Source organism: Nesoenas mayeri (genome assembly GCF_963082525.1).
Source record: "Nesoenas mayeri genome assembly, chromosome: 27".
Taxonomy (NCBI): domain Eukaryota; kingdom Metazoa; phylum Chordata; class Aves; order Columbiformes; family Columbidae; genus Nesoenas; species Nesoenas mayeri.
Window position 1 is genome coordinate 2133922 of NC_137555.1, and position 20146 is coordinate 2154067.

The 20146-nt window shown below is 42.9% G+C and overlaps 2 protein-coding genes across 4 annotated transcripts; one reads left to right on the top strand and one right to left on the bottom strand.

The window, feature by feature from the left end:
- Positions 1–1944: 1944 nt before the first annotated feature.
- Positions 1945–10454, bottom strand: KCTD9 (potassium channel tetramerization domain containing 9). Of its 2 annotated transcripts, XR_013923366.1 has the most exons (13): positions 10372–10454; positions 9320–9441; positions 8671–8714; positions 8415–8511; positions 7866–7924; positions 7163–7291; positions 6491–6558; positions 6293–6388; positions 5716–5865; positions 5254–5359; positions 4898–5031; positions 4345–4505; positions 4006–4124 (listed from the first exon to the last, which is right to left on the bottom strand). XR_013923366.1 is itself a non-coding variant. In XM_080360104.1 (12 exons), exons 1-12 carry the CDS (start codon positions 10417–10419, stop codon positions 4008–4010), a joined length of 1170 nt encoding a protein of 389 aa, XP_080216230.1. In that variant the 5' UTR covers positions 10420–10454; the 3' UTR covers positions 1945–4007. The 2 variants fall into 2 exon arrangements, 1 of the variants encoding a protein (XP_080216230.1); XM_080360104.1 differs by lacking the exon at positions 4345–4505 and having other exon boundaries at positions 1945–4124.
- A 389-nt stretch (positions 10455–10843) lies between these two features.
- On the top strand, positions 10844–18487 carry CDCA2 (cell division cycle associated 2). Of its 2 annotated transcripts, none has more exons than XM_080360138.1 (12): positions 10844–10919; positions 11574–12166; positions 12269–12399; positions 12932–13085; positions 13558–13760; positions 14465–14543; positions 14981–15213; positions 15413–15500; positions 15868–16040; positions 16512–16590; positions 16892–16944; positions 18071–18487. In XM_080360138.1, exons 2-12 carry the CDS (start codon positions 11635–11637, stop codon positions 18257–18259), a joined length of 1914 nt encoding a protein of 637 aa, XP_080216264.1. In that variant the 5' UTR covers positions 10844–10919; positions 11574–11634; the 3' UTR covers positions 18260–18487. The 2 variants fall into 2 exon arrangements, with proteins under 2 accessions (XP_080216264.1, XP_080216263.1); XM_080360137.1 differs by lacking the exon at positions 10844–10919 and adding an exon at positions 11023–11037.
- Positions 18488–20146: the final 1659 nt, after the last annotated feature.

Below are 20146 nucleotides of genomic sequence, written 5' to 3' on the forward strand. Positions count from 1 at the left end.
GCCTCATGAATAGGACTCTGCTATTATTTTGGATTTTATAGATATTGTATATTGTGTGCTTATGCATGTTCTGCATTCTTGAGAACGCACACGCTGCAGTTTAATAAAGGAGTTGATGGCATGCAGGACTTCAGTAATTCTGACTGCAGAAATGTAATTCTTTTCTCCATCTGGCAGCTATTTTGACTTCCTATGCTCTGTTTTGTGTGCAATTGAATATATCATGTTTAGTGTTCTCCAAACATCCTCTCTTCCTGCTCCCATGACCCTTTGGAGGTTAATGGATTAAAAGTAATTTAATAAGTAAATAATTTAAGGAGGATTTAGTGGCTCCAGCAAAGAGTAATTCTTCCTGTTCTAATGCTCCTCCTACTCACGGCAGGAGTAGCCAACATTTAACTTTGGCTGATAAACTGATCAAGCTGTGAAAATAGATCGTTTCAGTGGGAGAAATATTAGCTTGGCGTAGGCACATCACTGCAGAAGGGAGATTTTCCTGTAACACCATCTTAGGGCTCATTTCTTCCCTGATGAGCATAGCAGAAATTAAGGTTATTTAAAGGTAAACAGTGATGTTGTTCACCCTGAGGGATGACGCTTAAAGGCAGAAGGGGGCTTGCTTAGCCTAATAATTGCACCTTTTCCTAAGCCAGTGTTTTAAGCTAGGTTTAACAAATCTACCCTCAATATCTCACACCAATGTTTGCCCGCAGGCTGGATCAGCTCGAAGCTGGAACAAACAGCACGTCGGGAGGGACCCGCTCCACATCTTCTCTGGAACTCGAGACCATGGTCGTAAGTCACATAAAGGAGCTGGGAGGTTACAAACCAGATTACGGCTGGTTTGTTTGCCCACAAGTACTTTTAGGGCCTCGTGTAACACAAACCACCAGACTACTCTGATTTGTGGCCGAGTCTGAACGAAGTGTGATCCAAGGGCTGGGAGGTGCCAGCTTTGTGCTCTCAAAAAATCCAACGTGAAGCTGGGTTTTCATCCTGCGACCTCTCTTTACTCTTCAGACACTGCAGTGTGGTTGATGGAGACTTTTCAGAGGAGCTCCCAGAGCTTCCAGTACACTCATTTTTCTGGTTTGGGGAGAGAAATGCTGATGCCTGTTAGTGCTGTGAAGTACCTACGGGAGCCAGGGACTGGTCAGGAAAACCTGGGGTTGGGGGGTTCCCATTCCAAGAATCAAGACCTCCCTTTTATCAGACACTTTAGAAAGGCATATCCTACCCTGTTGGGTCTCTTGGGCTCTCCAGACAGCATTCCTACCCCAAAGAAGGGTCCTGGAGGCGAGAAACGGAAAGAAGAACTGTATTTTTTTCCAGTTTTGTTCTTGAGGTGCTCTACAGCACTGATTTGATGTATTGGTATTATCACAGAGTTAATTAGACTGAACCAGGAACACTTTCCAGACCAAAGCCTTTTTCTTCCAGAAGTGCTTTAGCGTTTCCTCATTAAGACGGAACAGTTGAGCTGCTTGTGCTGTGCAGTGACAATCTAACGTGGAACGCGTTTTAAATAGCACACATACTTACGTAAATTGTGGTTCATGACTTCTGACTCCAACTATTTTATTAAGCCAATATGAAGGGTGGAGACAAAAGAAGAGCCCAGAAGTGCTCCAGATGAATGACAAGACAAAATACATGTGAAATTTCCCAAACTCCATCAGAAACCTTGCGGCACTCCCCACAACACAAGGTAACACTTGTTACCTTGAGAAGACACTGGCTACACACAAATCCAGGCTAAGGTGACAGTCAAGCTCTTACAAAGGGCAAACCAAACTTTAGCTGCAGTATTTTTAAGTCTCTATACAAGAAGCTATCATAGTTAAAAGTTGTGTTCCCTTCTAACTTGTTGTCCTTCCCATAAAAGATTGAGATTTTTTTAAATTAAGACAACCAAGACACTTTTATATTTCACACTTTTATTAATGCAATTTAAATTACGCCGGAACCTGCAATTTCCAAATAGGCCACTTTGGGCTATTCGTACAGCTTTGTCATAGCAAAAGAGGTACCTTAAATTCATCTGTGAATGAATGATGCCACATGCTGTGATTATTCAAAACATAGTGCTTCAGTGAAAGTTCAAATATAGTTTATACACAGTGATTATGAAAATAGATATTTCTTCCATACAATATTTTACTTCTGCCAGCTACAAAATATGATAAAGAAAAATAATTCATTTATTTCTCTAGCCCTACGAATCTTCTACTGCAACATACACATCACTCTCAATGAAAGCGATGAGGTGTGACTCCAAAATCACACTGCAATATCTCCCTTGAACCTAGAGGTGTATTCACCGTGTTGTCCCAGGGCCAGATAAGAGGCCATGGAATCTGGAGGAAATCAAATCCCAATCCTGAACCAGATGGCTTTGGGATTTTGAGTCCCAGAAGTTCATGTCATATGCCTGAGTCAACTCAACTTGAAAAGAAGGGAGAATCCTGCCATTCCTCCCGATGAAATCATATACTGGTCTTGATCTCATCTTTCTAGATTGATGGCAAAGCAGCATTTTCATAACAACTATGGAGACAACAAAACCGTTCAGAGGACAAGAAATCTGCACTAAAATGAAAAACCAACCCCCTGAAGTGAGGGTGGAACTCAAACGCCTGCTAACAACACAGTCACCTTCCATAAGCTTTAGGATACATTGGTTCTTAACTTCCAGTAACAGTTGCATTTCCTTAGATTCAAGCTTAGTTTTAACTTTGGGGTGTTTTAAGTAAGCATCTGAGGTAAGAGTTCTTGATGCACCTTTTTTTTTTTGGTATAGGTTTGTGTGCTTTTTGATTGTGTGTAAAAGAAATGTGTTAGATGAGAGCTAGATCGGTACTACAATGGAAACAGCTCATTACACTTCACGAGATGCTGTGCGGCCTCTGCTCTGCAGAACTCGCATAGTTTCCCATTTGCTCACATGTAAAGCAGTTGTGGAAAGGGCACTTTGCCCTATGAAAGATGCTTTTACAGCCACTTGAAGCAGGCGTGAAGTGGGACACTGAGATCTGGCCAGTAAGGGATTATGCCCACACTTTCAAGAATTCCATATTTGCATAGTATTTTGAGGGGAAACGGGCCATTTGTTCCTATGCTGGATGACGGAGCATGTGCTGTGGCCCCAGGGCTTAGCTCTGCTTTGGTGACAGTATTTTCTATTTTCCTACGTACATTTAATTCCCCACAAAGAATGAAAAATCTCCAGCTCCTCCAGGACACCTGAAAGCAAGAGAATTTCTCTTACCAGCCGTGATTGATAGTGCAATTGCAGACTCATTTGGAAAGGATTAAACAAGACATCCAATTTCCGAACGGGGATGTTTTAGAACTAAATCCGCTGTGTGGGCAGATCCCTTCAGTGGAAGCCGCTTCCCCTGCACGTTATAGAAGACGATAAAGCTGTTCTATACCTGCATTCAAACTACTACAAGGCAATAAATTACCTATGATGACAGTTAACTCCTGTTTTCACCCCAGAAGAGTACCTGAAAACATCCTGTGGACAATGTCTAAACCACATCTCTCATTTAATACATTGTGCATGAATGACGAAACTAACTCTAAATACACTAGTCTAACTGTAAACCTGAACTTTGTTGCTACTATCCATGAATAACATTTTCTATTCATATTGCAGCTACAGATTTAATAAATAGAATTGCATATATTGTGCTTTATAAATTAAAACGCATTCCGAAGTGAGGCAATGCTAAACAATGAAGCTATTTAACCCTCCCGCCCCAAACCGGCCGCACGTTCTGGTTGTAGAACCAGCCCCATTCCTCACTCTGTTCACAAAGGCAGAAACAGCGTTTCTACCTCTTAAATCTCCCTCCCCTAAAAGTGACCAAAGAAGAGTTTACGTAGGCACTACCGCAAATGTAAGTTGTCTAATAACCATGACTTCTAACTGAATAAGGGGAGGAGGTGAAGAACGTCACAATAAATGTTTCCATTCCTTCCTCTTCGGCGTATTTTCTGCCCTATCTGACGCTCTGAGACATGTGCAAAGGTGTCAGCATCTCTTCAAAGATGGCTCCTTTGACATTCGATCCCCGCAGGTTAGCTTCTTGTAGATCGCAACCTGATAGATCACAATTCTAAATGGCATAAAGAAAATAAACGTTACTTGAGTATACCCAGAACTTAGTTCTAAACTTTACCTTAACTACCTTTACACACAACCCACATATACTTCCATAAATTTAAGTGTAAGTTTTTAGTCTATCACTCCAGTTTAGAGTTTTAGTTCCTTCTTGTAAGGGAGTAGTTTTTTTTTTACAGTAACATCTGGACTTGTTTTTAAGTTGTTAGACTTACACTCTTCATATCAAATTATCTTCCAGGCTTTACTAATGCTTGCTGAACAAAGCCAGAAAGAAGCTGCCTCTTGCAATCTCACCAGACGTTACTCTGAACTCTTCTCTAGTATTTGAGGATGAAACAGCCAAGTCCACAGCTTGCAAAAGGAGCTAGTTTGTCTAATTAACAGAGACAGCAGTGTACCACGTGCCACCAGTCAGGTAAGATGCCATCATTACTCTACAAATCACATCCCAGGATCAAAAACACCCCCCCAAACCCAGGAAACTGCATTTTTCTTCAGTGGTGGCCTGATCTCACCCCAAGAGTTCAGTGTAGCACATGTTCGTGCATCACTTTTGAGATGGTACAAGCCATTTATGCGGCTTTGAGGTGCTGGCAAATCCAAATTAGAATGAAATGTGATTCCTTAGATCATCCGTAGCTCACTAGGACTGAAAGAGATCAGCACACTCTGTCTAGTTTGAAGCTGGAGAGCTCAGCCAAAAGCCAGCAATCCTCAACATTTCATCAGTTGACTAGTTGGGATATAAAATGGATCATAACTCACTTCCAAATCAGTTCCTGCCAAAGTTGCTCCTCTAAGGTTACAGTTTTTTAGTTTTGCGTTTTTCAGCGTTGCCACTCTGAGATTAATTCCTGTCATTTGGCTGCCTTCCATGTCAACGCCTTTCAGGTTAGCGCCTAGAACACACACACAGTAGTTTTACAAGGAAAAACAGTCCAAAACACCGTATCTCCAGGAGGATGCCTCCTCAGAGCCACGTCAATTGATAGAGGTCGAGGCAGAACTTGGAATCTTATGTTCACACAGTCTGGTGTCTGTGGCCTCTTCTCATGAAAACGTGGATTGTACAAACCACAGCTAAATCTTTCACATGCACCTACCAGGCAAAAGCTTCTTACCTTCCAAATTAGCTTTAAGGCCTGATGGATCTTCAAAATTGCAGCCTTTGAGAGACGCTCCTTCTGCGTTGGAACACAGCATCTTCACCCCTTGGAGATTTGCACACTGAGAGAGAGACAGGTCGTGACAGTCAGAAAAGTGCCAAGATGAAAGATACCAAAAATGATCAGAGTATGCTTTTCATTTCTGTTTTGGAAGTGAATCCTATAAAAGCACACCAGCCTTGTCTAAGATTGCTATGCTGTTTCTTTAGCACCAGGAAGGCAGACGATTCTCACCCACCGCCCTTTTTCTCTTTAGATTTAAGATAGCTTCAAAAAGCTTTTGAAGTGGTCTAACTAGAACAATGGCTGGAAATATTGAAGAACTGCATGTTTTACGCTTATCTGCTTGTTCCAGTTCCTCTTCTGTTAAAATAGCTAAAGGACAGCCCAGACTTTCCAGGACGTGACCATTCTTACATCCAGCACTGATCCAGAGAGGTCGGCTCTTTCGAGATTCGCACAGCACAGGTTGGCGTGTGCGAGGTTGCAGCGGCTCAGGTTTGCCATCTTGAAATTAATGTATCGAAGATCTAGACGGGAAAGATCCGCTCCGCTGAAATTGAGACCCTAAAAACAAAACAACCCCCCAAAAGTTACAGAAGGCGTAGATTTGAACACAAAACAGTTAAGAGAATTGTGTATGTGTACATGTGTATATAAATATACACAGGGCTATAGATATAGACACACAAGACCATCCATTCTACTGCTTAAGGGTAATGAAATGTAAATACAAAGCTATTAAGCATTGTAGAACGCACTAGCATAACCAAGGACGTTTTAATCAGCTTAAATTGTTCACCCAGGAAACTTTGAACCTAACGAACGAAAGCAGCCCAAATAGTGCACTTGAATTTCATGTTAAGGTCTCTCTGCCACAGCTTGGGATCAAAACCCATTTAAAAATGAGTTGGAATTTCACGATGTCACACGATGCTGCAGGATATTTCGCCACCAGACACTACAGATCAAGACAAAGTTTGCATTTTCGCACCTGACATCGCAGCTCGGACTTGGTTGGGGTGGCCAGTAGGAATCGGACAAACTCCTTTCGCGATATAGGAGAATGATCCTCAGCCGGCTGGGAGTTCTGTGGAGAGAGTGGTTTACCAGCTAACGCGGATAGGACTCAATCACTTATTGCCTGGAAGAACACAACCTGTGCAGTCGTGTCTTAGAGAAAACAAGTTACCTTAATAGCTACTTCTAGATGTTCAATTAGTGAATCGATACCAAAAAACCTGGCTTCTTCCAAAACACCTATCGAAAGAAAGAAATAGTCGTTATTAACAGGGAGCTGTTAATGAGAGTGAAGAGCCACAGCAAGAACGTGCCAGCGAATTTGGGTTAATCCATCCTCCCTATTGGAGAAGCATCAATTCTAGCGATTCTCCCTACTTGTTATAACTTTTAGACATTTTTGCTACACTAACAAAGATGAACTTATTGAAGTTTAAGGAGTCTCTAAGAAATCTGTGAAGTAATAAAACTGACAACCACATAAATTCTATTAGAGGTAACTGGACAGAAGGAGAGTGAGCTTGCTTGCAGCTAAAAGGAAAAAATAACCCAAAAAGGGTATTTCCAATACCAGCATTAGCTTCAAAATATCAAATTCTGAATTACAGCCGGATATTAATCCAGTGCGGAGAATTTTTAATGCTCTCAAGATAAATAAGTTTAAACAGCATCTCTTCATTAAACCAAGCACGTGGAATTGCAATGCTTGAGAATTAATTCACCAAAGAAAAATCTCAAACGTTTAGATGAGCAAAGTCCCACCAGCTTTATCATGTTTACCTGAGGGCAAAGTTCAGCTTGTAAAGTGTATTAATTTAGGAGCTGTCATACAGGTAATACCTACCCAGCAAATTAATGCCATCGTTTACAATGAGCTGTCCGTGACGCAAATAGTTCAAAATGGGCTCGAAATACTCCGGACTGCGGTCAATGAGGAATGCTCCTCTGTGATCTTGCTTATTGCCCCATGCATCTGTTTCCACGACATACACACAATTAAATGTCATATATTAACAAAAGAGCATTCGCTTCAGTTTCAGGCTGTCGCTACAAAGGAGTACTGGGTTATGAAATACTCCACCCAAAGGGCCTTTTTGGGTGGAAAGGAAGGAAAAAACTGGGGGGGAGGAGGGAAATCACCTTAAAACTATTTCACTGGTGCCATAAATAACTAAAACATTTTATCACGTACATAAGAATCATTGCTAGAATAAAAGCAGCATTGAGATTTTAATCTCCTAAAGGCTGTTTCATACCGCGTTTGCCCATCGCTTCTGTTGGCAAAACTGAGCAACAATAAGATGAAAACATAAAAATCAAACGACCAACCAAAAAAAGACCCCACGATATCAACTATGGATGGAAGTTCTATTTGCAGTTTGTGAGATGATAAGCATTACACGGGCAGAACAACAACACGTCCTGCTTGGATACGTTAATACTTTGGATAGTTTAATGTATAAACAAGAGTCTCGACATGCTAGTGCCTTTTCCCTACTTTGCTATTTTTTCAGCTTAGAAAGTAAAGTTTACTCCAATATACTGACCTTTATCTTTAAACATGTGGGCCAACATACTGTCAGGTTCTTTATTAACCAAAGTGCTCCTAGAAAACAAGGCAGTACAATTTTATTTTCACATGGAGTGTTTCTTCCAGAGCCAACCTTCTGGTTGGGCTGTGTTTTCTGCCCTTGGTGCGCGATACGTGTTCCAATGGCTACAGCACTGAACTGATTTCATTTCATATAGCGTGCTAACAAAATATATTTCTGACCCGAGGTATCGCAATGGTAATTTAAATACAAAGCACTCACTTAACTGAGATATTCTAATGATAAATCCAGGCCTCTTCAGGCTTTTTGAGCTTTACTTCATGTGTAAACTGTTTAAGAATTAATCTGTTGCAAAACTGTGGTAGCAAATAGGCAATAGAAAGTTGCACAAGTCAAAGAACTCCTACTCCATAGTAAGTTATTTTTCTTGTTCTTTTGCAAGAGCATCTGAAGCCTCTGAACTGAACGTACACTCACTTCCAGCTGCTATAACCACTGAAATCAAGTAGTTTAAGAACAAAACCAACTTAGTTGCATTTGTACCGTGTAGTGGTGAAGTATCGGCCTCCAACATTGAGTGTCAACCAATCCGTGTGTGACCCTGTTAGTTCTTCGTGAGGTCTCCCATCGCCCTGAGGATCTGCACAGATGAGCAAGACACAGTAATTATTAGAAAAACTGTGAATATTTCTGAATCCTCCCTGTGGTAAGAGGAACCTTCTGAAAACACCAGGAAATAAAACTTAACAGAACCTCCTCCCATGAAGCACAAGGTTAAACGTAAGAATTACAGACTTACCAATGAATGGTTCCCCTTCGCAGACAAACAAAACATCGTCATCCCTGGAAGGGGCAGGGGAAGAGAAAGATTAATTATAATCAGTAAGTGAACCCTTAGTTTTTAGTTTCAGTAAATGATAAGAGGTCGCTATTAGTTAGAACTTTAGTATCTGATTTTGATCCTAATTTTGCAGGTTCCAGTGGATTGTAATAGGAGTGACTTCACTAGAGATATCAGCCAGGTAGGCATCACTTCTTACTTCTGTTTACTTTTACAAAATAGTTGCTTTTCTCCGCGCTGTTGGAGTGTTCTGTGAAGCCAAGGCAATGCTCCAGTTTGTCTCCTTTTCAAAGCAAACTTACCCAAGTGCCAGCTAGAACGGGGGGATTTTCCTGGTACGTGCACTGCGCTGTGAATCAGCACAGGGGGATGTTAAATGCATAAACTCCAGCTTGTATCAAGTTCTGATTCATCAAGACGGAAATGCTTTGAAGTTCAAAAGACAGTGTTATTTTACCTTGAGGCAGGAAAGCACCTTTGGGCACACTGGCTGGCAATGACAAGATCTGTTCTTAAGGAAATCACTGGTTATCGATTAAGGTCAGAGGATTAATAGCAAGTCCGTTAATCCGCTCCCATGATTTTAGTTTCACTGGGTAAGCCTTACCTAATCAAAGCGATATCATCGATGAGTCCACCTTTCCCATTATAAACACTGGTCGCTTTTATTCCCAGCTTATTACTGGCCACAGAGAGCAGATCTGATAAAGTCCCATACACGGCCACAACCTGTGGAACAGAGAGGTGGCTGCAGGCACTGCGTTCATACCACTTCATATCATTTCTGCCACTTCAGACTTAGTCCCTGGGCTATCATTACCTTATTTTCACTCTTGAAACATTACTACATGGGTTTAAACAGAGCAGAGTTTAAACCATTGGTTTTTATTGGCTATCCCACAGAACGTGTGCAGAATTAGTTAGACCACACAGAGACTTGATACCGCGCAGGATTTAATGTATGTGCTCCCCACGATACAGGGACATGTCAGCAGGACCCGAATCGATCATCACAGAAGGGTTTGGGTTGAAGGGACCTTTTTAGGTCATTTAGTGCCCCCCCTGCCATGAGCAGGGACATCTGCACCAGCTCAGGGTGCTCAGAGCCCCGTCCAGCCTGGTCTGGGATGTCTCAGGGATGGTTCATCCACCACCTCTCTGGGCAACCCGGGCCAGGCTCTCACCACCCTGGGGATCAACGATTTCTTATATCTGCCCTAAATCTCCCCTGCTTTAGTTTAAAACCATCACCCCTTGTCCTATCGCAACAGGCCCCACTCAGAACTCCATCCCCATCTTTATTTTAAGCACAGAAAGGCCACACTAAGGTGTCCCCGGATTTTCTCTTCTCCAGGTGAACACCCCAACCCCCAGCTGAGCCGCTCCAGCCTCGGATCGCCCCGGTGCCCCAATCGGTGACAATAACCAAGGTGACCTGAACTCCAACAAGAAGTTCTCGCCTTGTGGCGATCCCCCCTCCCCAGACAGGCCAACAGCCGCTGTTTGCCGCCGGGGACCCCCCCCGCTCCGCCGGCAGCGGCACCAGACCCGGCCCCCGCGGCCCCCGGGAGGGGCGGCCGAGCGCTCCAGCCGCCCGCCCGCCACCGTCACCGCCCCGGGCGCTCCGGGAGCCCCGTCCCCGCGGGACCCCCCGCTCACCTTCCCGTTCCGGGGGCTGCCGTTCACGAACAGCGTGACCCGCCTCATGCTGCGGCGGCCGCCGCTCCGAACCCGGAAGACAGCGAGCGCTGACCGACAAGCGCTCTGGCCAATGGCGGTGTTGCCGCGCCTGACTCGCTGGCCAATAAGAAGCACGCTCCACCGAAGTGGGCGGAGCGAGGGGGGGTGGGCGGGGAAATGTCAACGGAGCGGTGGGGGCGGGCCGGCATTGGCGCAGCCGATAGCCAATCAGAGGAGGAGTAAAGCCCTATATTTGCATAAAGCGTGACTTGGAGCAGAGTCGCCTTTGATTGGTGCCGCCTGTCACGTGGGTGCGGCTCGCGAATGGACCTTTTTTATTTCTCTTTCCAAACTTGCACTTCAGCACAAGAGCGACCGTTGGTGATCCCTCCGCGCCTAGAAAGACAAAGAGTCCCTCCCTTCCTCCCCGCCCCGTGAAGCCCGAGCGGCGCCCGGGGACCGGGGCAGCCTGGGACCGGCTCCTGTGTGAGCCGCTTCTTTCCGTGCACCGTTGGCCGTGGTGGCCGGTGGGTGCGAGGGGTGGGCGAGCGGCGCGGAGGGATACGTTGTAGCGTGGCTCGGTTTGAATGCGTGAGGCGGCAACGGTCGCTGGGGCGGGCGTGAGGGGACGCGGGGAGGCTGGTGGTAAGGTGGGGTGCAGGGAGGGGTGGGTGCGTTCCTGAGGGGGTGTAAAGGAGGGGGAAACGCTAGAGGGGTGTCTGAGGGGGTGTGGGGACTGTGAGGGGCTTTGGGGTGCACTGGGAGGTGGTGCTGAGGGAATTGGGGCGCCCGGGGGAGGGTGGTGAGGCCCTTGGGAACGACCGGGGTTGGGCGCTGCTCCCTGCGAAAAATGCTGTGTCTTAAAACTTTCCAGTTAGTATTAACCTGCTACTGCTGCAATGTTTAAAGAAAAACTGGCAGTGTGATGATGCTTAACACATGAAGTTGAAGTTTAATAAAGGGTGAAAGTACAGCCTTATACTTCCTTACTCATGAAGTGCTTCCGTTGGAGGTTTACATGGTATTTTTCATTAAAGTGCTTGCATTTTGTGGCCTCTCTGTGCAGCTTTCTGGAGAGCTGACTGTCCACCACACTGTTAAACCTTTGGTAGCAGTTTGAAATGATAGCGAACTCTTGCTCTTCCCAAATACCTATTAAAATCTTTTGTTCTTTTTGATAGGTGTCTTTAATTACAGGAGAGCCAAGGCTGATTGAATGGTTCTTAAAATAAATCACTAACAATGCGCAGACGATCCATGAGTAAAAATGCCCCTCTAGAGCTTAAAGAAAACGAGAGTAGATGTGCTGAAGAGAAGGACGAGGCCTCTTCCCCTGATCTGCCAAAAGACAAGAAGATTTGCAAAGCGACTAAATCCAAAGTTGTCAAGGCATCCAGGAAGGAGAATTTACCTGATGGGAACCAGGCACAGCCGCAGAAACGGACCCGGCGCTACAGCAAACGCCTGGAGAAGGAGCCGGACCACGACAAGGAGGGTTTGGGCAGCTGTCAGTTCCTCGAAGGCTGTTTTGGGACATTAAAAGGGGACGTGGTGGCTGAACCTCCCTTGCCTTTGAACAGTAAAGACAACTTTGCAAGATGTGGATCTGGTTCTTTGGGGGGTGAATGCTACTTGACGCCTAATAGGGACAAAGCAGAAGAGAAATCTGATGGGGGAATAGCAGAGAAACTCAGGAAAACACCTGTTGATTTTGCAACTGTAACAATTGGTGAATTTGGGATTACTCAAGAAAGTTTTACTAAACCATCTATAGGTAAGGACAGAGTAACTTCTCAGAGAGACACGCGGAGGCCACCTAATCCAGCTTTCATTTAGGTCAGGTTCTTTTGTTTTTCCTCTCCTGTCCCCATTTCAGGGAAGTCTCCAACTTCATTAAAATTTAGACGAAGATCAACCATTGGAGCACGAGGGTCGCCAGAAAATAATACGCTTATTCGATTCATTGCCCAGCAGAGAATCAACAGGCAAAAAGCTGCTTTTACGGAGGTGAGAGTCTTTCTCAGGTATCTCACGTGTCAGTTCGGTTCCCCCCAGGAATCAACATACGCTGGTGGAAGGAGAAGACAAATCTCAGGAAGAAGCCAGAAGGAGTAACCATGGCTGTAGTTGAATTGGCTTCTCTTGGACACCTGCCTTGAGAATAAGGGGATGTTAGAGGGTTTGTTTGCATAGAGTCTGGAGTCTTTTCTGCATATGTAGCCTGCTCATATATTTTATCTTTGTTTAACATAAGCTTTACTCTTCTGCAGTTGCCATGCTTGATTTTTAGCTAATGGAGGTTTTGGCAGTTCGAAGTGAAGTGAATTCTGAATGTGGTCTAGAGGGACAGGTTATGAAAGGCAGATTTCTTGATACAGTTCCTTTCTTGCGTATTTTTACCATACAACTAAGATTGCAGCAGACTAAATACAAGATTTGTTTCTTTGAGTTTGTTTTATGAAGTACAAATACAAAGTGATATAACACATGTCATCTTGGGGAAAAATAGTGTCTCATGAGGTTAATTTTGTTTTAGCAGGTTAGTCCTTTTAAACATGAAAATGTCAGGTCGTTGAAGGAAAAGATAAATGCCTTTCAATCATCTTTTAAATTATCAGAAGAAGAAGAAGGAGGGGAGACTGGCTTCTCTGGACTGTCACAAGTGAATGATGCTTCCCAGGAAACAGGCTGTTGTGAGTTGGTTACATTTCTGGTCAATGATTTGCTTTAGGTCTTCCTTTAGGCCCAAAAGTACAAAACTACAAACACTTTAATATTAAATCCACTTAATATAAATGTTACTGTGGTGTTGACATTCTCCTTAATGAAAATAGGAAGTATTGCAAAAGCAGGAGAGGGCAGCGCTGTGGAAACTGTGAGAAGATGATAGTGTAAAACTACAATGTTTGTTTCTCCAGCATTGGTGGTGTCAATAACATTTATATGAAAATAATAACTTGCTTTGTTTTGAAGATTTGGTGATGTTATTTTCAAAGTAGAACAAAAAAGTCATGTGTTTTCTTCTTCCTGACTAGAAAATTACCTCACTTTTTCAGTCTCACCATCCTTTTGGTGAAGAGACACAAAAAGAGCATTCATTGAAAAATCTGAAGTTTGTCTTTGTGGTTTGTTGTTTGATTTTTGTTTTCTTTTGGATTGTTGCAGCTCAGGACAAAGCACCTTTTACAAAACAGTGGAATGTGGAGCAGTGGAGTGAAGAGTTCATCTCAGACAACAGTGGAGCTGATCTGAAAGACAATTTAAGACACAGTTTGACCAACAGCATCAATTCTGATACCAAGATGTGCACCATCTTGTCTTCATGCCAAAACGTGACTGTCGCTGACCCTGCTGCTGCTGTTTCAAAGGTACTTACATGAGTGAGGGCAAAGAACATGGAGGAAACAAGTAGCACAGCAACTCTCCCTTGTAGGAATTTTACATCTTATTATGACAAGTCAAAGGAAGCAAAATCTGTCACGGACACGGCTCCGTTTGGACTGACAGGGACTGTAGCTGAACCTCAGACACCAGCTGCTGGTTCCTCTGAGGCTGTGGTCAGTTGTCTTTTACATGCAAATGTTCAATGTGGATGCTATAATCAGTTCTAGTCTTCTAGTGATTAAGAAAACACTGAAATCCTTCTTCATGGGATTAAAAAACCTCTGTAGTTGATGCTATTTTAAAGGCAGCATTTCATTACTTGTACCTCCACCACCAGCCATCTTTGAATATTGAGACTGATTTGAGAAATGTCAGGTTGTTCAATCAGATAAGTGTCACCTGTTCTTTTTGGATTAAAAGGTTCAGCAATCAGGTGAAAAATATTTAAAACCTCAGTATTATTCTTCTGTGTTGATTCCTGTTGGTACTTGTGATGCTAACTTGAAGCAACACTTTCAGAAGTATCCTCGTGATATTACAGATGAGTAATGAGGACAGAGGCAAACCAGACTTATGTCAAGTGCTTCACAAAAAACTCAGCAGATTCTCTTTCCTTTATTGTGTTGTGTGGGTGTGTATATAAATAGATGTTATAAATGTACATATAATCACATATCTTTTTCTCTAGGAATGGGTTTGTAAGCAAGACAGTCCTATTGAGTCATTGAAGGCTGGTCAAATTGGAGATATCTTAGGATCAGGCCATGGTAAGAGCATTTGTGACTGTTGCAATCTTTGCTATGTTCTTGCTTTAGAGAATACCTTTCCCCTATGCTGCTCTCTAATAGGTCATTCCCCAACTTATACTGGAACCTGGGGTTGTTCCTGCCCAGATTCAAGACTCTACACTTGCCCTTGTTCTATTTCATTAAATGTTTCCCTGCCCAACTCTCCAGCCTGTCCAGGTCTCTGATGGCAGCACAGCCTCTGGCGTGTCAGCCACTGCTCCCAGCTTGGTATCATCAGCAAACTTGCTGACAGTCACTCTATTCCCTCGTCCAAATCATTGATGAATATATTGAATAATACTGGCCCCAGTACTGATCTCTGAGGCGCTCCACATTATATTTCATGTTGCTAACACTAAAGTCTCCTCACTTTTACTTCAGTCTTTAATTGTCATATCTGTCTACTTTCTCTAAAGATTTCCATTTTGATGACATCATTGAGGATGTTAGAAGTAACGTATCAGATCTAAGCAGAAAGAAAGTTAGTTTTGCAGAAGAACCCGACCTGGAAGCATTTGATGACAGCAAGGCACCTAGCACACCACTGCAAACGGGCAGCGTTCCCTCAGACGAACACGGACAGAGTGGCTCCCGTCTGCCATCTATATTAAAGAAAACGCCAGTGAAGCAACTAACGGAGAACGCAAAGGTTGGTTCTCTGACTTCTACAGAGTTACAACTCTAAGGATGCACATTTGTGAATTTAGAAAACAAGCAGTTTGTTTAAACAATAGGACTGGTTAATAAATGTTGCTTACACGAAAATTATTTTCACTTTTGATTTGAACAATGACAATATTTGAATGAAATGGTGTTGAATAAATGGTTGTATCATTTAAATTTGATAGAAATCCTTAAACGATGCAGTCTATGGAGGAGAAGGTGAATCTCTCACAGTCTCCAGTTGTGCAGAAACCTTTGAAACGTTGCAAACAGGTCAGATTCACCTCTTGTTTTTTAAATAAGCAGAGTATTTTGTGGGATCATAATGGTTTGCTTCTTTGCTAAATCTGAAGAATGATATTCAGTAACCACCACTGAAGCAGCTCACATGGCATTCTACTGTGTGAAGTGGAAAATACTGTTTTCTAGCCTATTTTCTTTCTTCCTTAATTCTTGACAGTGTAATAAAGCTATGCTGAAAATCCTGGTTGAATCCATGGTACATGTAAAGGTGGTATTTTGCTGTTTGGTTGCGGGGAGTGATTTTTAAGAGAATGTTAAGACCCATAAAAAGACCTTGAAAAGTATTTACTCTGAGAGTTTCAAGTTCACCAACAGTCTGTGTATTTTATTACAACAGAGGAAACTGAAAGACAGAGCTCCGAAAAGCCAAAGAAGAGAAGGGTTACTTTTGGAGAAGCTCTAAGCCCAGAAATATTTGACGAAACTTTGCCTGCAAATACTCCATTGTGCAAAGGAGCAACACCCATCCGACATCCAGGCTTACAAAGTATTGACTTCGATTGCAGTGATGTAAGTCCTTGGGTTTTTCGGTGTGCTTTTTGTGTTGGGGTTTTTTGTTTTAGCTATAGAAACAGCCTCTTAATCTCTATGAATGTTCAATCTTGGTTTAATCTTTCCCCAGTCTGCTTGCTTTTGAAAAGAATTAACTAGAATGTTAAAATCCAGTCTCCTTGAAGTTTTAGGATGGCATTGAGAACTTTTTCTTTTGCTATATGAATTCTAAATAGCATTTTGACCTGTAGGGCTACATTTAAGGTTGAGTACTAGTAGCCCATGAAATTTTTTTGGCTTGGCTTGTTTATATACTTTTGAGACTCTATTTCTTTCTGCCATATATAGCAAATGAGCTGCCACGTTCTTTAAGGAAAAGAAAACAAAAAACCCCACAATTGTCTGGCTGTTCCAAACGGTAATGGGCAAGGTGTTTTCTAGTATATATCTGGTACAATGTATTGCTAAAATACCTTATTTTGTTTCAAGGAATTTGTTGAGCCTCCTCAAGAGTTAGTGGAGCGCTCTGTTGCTGCAGACGACCTCTCACCTGTTGACAATGCAAAAGGTAACTCCAACTTGAGTTTTTGTCATGACATAATGCATCTTTCTGTATCTGAAAACTGTAAAAGCTGTGTAAGTGCTAATTGTTTTGTTAACAAATAAGTTTTGTTTTCTTCTGTTTTGTAAAGCAAGCTCTTAAGTTTGTTTTATCTTGCCATGTTTGATAGTCCTTCATGCAGAAAACGTTACTCAACACTAAGATGACTAAACGTGCTCTGTATAATGTTAGAATTTATTTGGGTGATTTCCTCTAATGTGGTTAATTTTTATTAACTTAATATTCTTATTTTCTTCCTATGCAATAGCAGAAACTGACAAATCTGATACGATAACAACTTGTTCTTCTACTAGAAGGAAGGTAAGTTTCTTTAGTGATGTTGTTTAGTTCTTTTTGGTTACGTTTTTTAACTTCTTTGGGTAGAATTGTTGGGTTTTATGCCTCCTGACACTTATAAGAGTTTTTACTGTCCGGGTCTCTGGATGGCAGCACAGCCTTCTGGCGTGTCAGCCACTCCTCCCAGCTTGGTGTCATCAGCAGACTTGCTGACAGTCACTCTATTCCCTCGTCCAAATTATTGATGAGTATATTGAATAATACCGGCCCCAGCACTGCCCCCTGAGGCACTGCACTGGATCCAGGCCTCAACTGGACTCCGCCCCATTGACCACGACTCTCTGGCTTCTTCCCTTCAGCCAGTTCACAGTCACCTCACTACCCGCTCATCCAGACCGCACTCCCTCAGTTTAGCTGTGAGGATGCTGTGGGAGACTGTGTCAAATGCCTTACTCAAGTCAAGGTAGACCATGTCCACCACTCTGCCGTCATCCATCCATCTTGTTAAGTCCTCATAAAAGTCAATGAGGTTCGTCAAGCATGACTTCCCCTTGGTGAAGCCATGTTGACTGCCCCTAATGACCCTCTTATCCTTGGTGCCATCTCCAGGCATATCAGGGATAAGTCATTCCATCAGTTTCCCAGGGATGGAGGTGCAGCTGACCGGTCTAGAGTTCCCCGGGTCCTTCTTCATGCCCTTTTTGAAGACTGGAGTGACATTTGCTTTCCTCCAGTCCTCAGGCACCTCTCCCATTTCCCAAGACTTGGCAAAGATGGTGGAAAGCGGTCCAGCAATGACCTCAGCCAGCTCCCTCAGCACCCGCAGGTGCATCCCATCCGGACCCATGGATTTATGGGTGTCCAGATTGCCTGACTGCTCCCTAACCCAGTCCTCATCAATCCAGGCAAACTCCTCCATTGTCCGGCCTTCCTCTGGGGCCTCAGCGGTTCGGGGCTCCTCAGGACAGCCTCGCAGAGTGGACAGAGACCAAGAAGGCATTCAGTAACTCTGCCTTCTCTGTATCTTCTGTCACCGGGGCACCCACCTCATTCATCAGCGGGCCTACATTGCCTCTGCTGTTATTTTTATCTGCCATGTATTGGAAAAAGCTCTTCCTGTTGTACATTGTGCTCTATTCAATCTTTTCAGAAAAGAAGACGTGCAAGCTATGAGAAAAGAAGAACAAAAAAAGTTAAAAAATCTTTATATGGGGAAAGAGAGATGGCTTCGAAGAAACCTCTTCTCACACCTATCCCTGAAATTCCAGAGGTTTTGTATACCAGGGGTGAAAGGAGAGTGACGCGCAGCATGAGTGTTCAGCTTTCTCTGATTTTCTAAAGTGAAGGTCAGTATTAGATTCTTACATTCTCTCAAGTGCTGTTTTCTTCTCCCTCGCACTTGTATTTCCTTATGAGTTTTCTGGTTAATTTATACTTGGATATCAGATCAAAACAAAAAAAAAAAGCTTGTAAATCTTTACTGTATATAACATTAATTTAAAAACATTAAATTGGCTATGAAAAATGAAACATTTATCATACAATAAAGCTGTATTTCCTTTCTGGATGTTTCCAGTCTTCGGTGTATGTGTATTAAATACAGTGTGCATTATTCAGTAGTTGACCTGTCATCTTACTGGTTTCATTTTTCTAGTTTGAGCAATTAATAAAGAGTGGTGACTGTAGGTGGTTACTCCAACACTTGCTGTTGCTCTCATTTTTCATACTGTTCTGTTTCAGCCCTAGTGAAGTACCCATGCCAGCTTGAAGGAAATAGCTTTCTGTTGAAAATGATCTCTTCTGTGACCTTGTTTTTAACATAATTGATGTGGAATAAAATACTTTATGTACTTGACTGCTTTTGTAAAGCTTGAAAGCAAACAGAACAGTTTCATTTTTATGCCACGTTTTCTCTACAGACATTATTTTTTCCCAAGACAAGAACTAAGGCAACTTGAAAGAAATTTCTACACTTAAATACTGTTCATCTTATGCTACTTCGGAAACATTACTGAAGTTATCAAAACAGTCTCCTCGGTGTTTCATTTTGGGGTTTGCTTTTGTGTCACAATGAAAATGTTGGATTTGGAAACAGAATGGCAACAGTTACTTGGGTTGCACCTTGTTGTTACAGCGGTGTGTTGGCTTACCAGGAGAGGGCAGTCTGACATGAGGTTTTATGGTTGTAACTGAATTTAAAAATAATGTACAAAATCCTTGAAGAGGTACTAGGTAAGGTTAAAATCTAAAGCTGCTTGAGATCAAAGCTAATAATAGCTGCTATTTCTAACATTCAAAAAAAAAAAACAACAAAACAGCAAGCGAACAATGCACTGAGGTTAATCTGGAAAAGTGAGATGCTTATGCAATGAATGCCAATATGACTAGTTGAAATCACATTGTGTTCTTAAACAGTAGAGCACTGCAGTTGCAGCTGAGATGTTAGGGTTTACCTAGCAGAGTTTAGATATCAAATCTAGCAGTGAGCGAAACCGTTGGAGACCGTGGGTGTCGGATAATGTATACCAGACCTGAATAGTCAGGTCAAGTAAAGAGTTGTCCTGGAGGAAGAGGCGGTAAGCTAGCTAGAGGGCTTCATCTGAAACGCTGCCCAGAATGTGCTGTTTGTGGTGTTGCTGTCCTGGGCATCAATCATGGCAGCAGTAGAAGGGAATTCTCCCATGGGGTTTCTTGAGTGGGTAGGCTAAGTGCACTTTATATGTGAAGTGTAAGTAGAGTCAGCAATAGAAGAGCAAGGGTAAGGCGAAGAAAACAGCTTGGGTTTTCCTCCCAGCACAGCTTGGTTGAGAAGGGTTGTTAGGAATTATATGTAGGTCATAGAATGTCCCGATGTGGAAGTGACCCACAAGGGTCATTGAGTCCAACTCCTGTCCCTGCACAGGGCAACCCCAAATTCACACCATGTATCTGAGAGTCTTGTCCTAACGCTTCATGAATCCTGTCAGGCTTGGGGCTGTGACGCCTCCCTGGATGCTTGATGGCTGTTTGCATGAGGGTGAGGTTGGAACCTACAGAGAAATAAAGAGGTTGCAATTAATGGGACTTAATCTGGAGAGGATTTGAGAGGAAACAAGTCTTCAGTTATGCAGAAGGTTGTTGTAAGGGAGTGGGGGTGATAATCTGTTCTCCATATCTGTATGGAATGGGACAAGAAAAAATGTGGTTAAATTACAGAAAAATGTCTCTGTTAAACATTAAGAAAAAG

Bases quoted from the DNA above. Each gene is read 5' to 3' on its own strand.
- KCTD9 (XM_080360104.1), bottom strand. From the start codon at position 10,419: ATGAGGCGGGTCACGCTGTTCGTGAACGGCAGCCCCCGGAACGGGAAG. The intron at 6,389-6,490 runs GTAACTTGTTTT...CTCTCTCCACAG, and splicing joins ATCTAGAAGTAGCTATTAAG to AACTCCCAGCCGGCTGAGGA. The intron at 5,866-6,292 runs GTGCGAAAATGC...TTTTGTTTTTAG, and splicing joins AGTCCGAGCTGCGATGTCAG to GGTCTCAATTTCAGCGGAGC.
- CDCA2 (XM_080360138.1), top strand. From the start codon at position 11,635: ATGCGCAGACGATCCATGAGTAAAAATGCCCCTCTAGAGCTTAAAGAA. The intron at 14,544-14,980 runs GTAAGAGCATTT...CTTTCTCTAAAG, and splicing joins TATCTTAGGATCAGGCCATG to ATTTCCATTTTGATGACATC. The intron at 16,041-16,511 runs GTAAGTCCTTGG...TTTTGTTTCAAG, and splicing joins TTGACTTCGATTGCAGTGAT to GAATTTGTTGAGCCTCCTCA.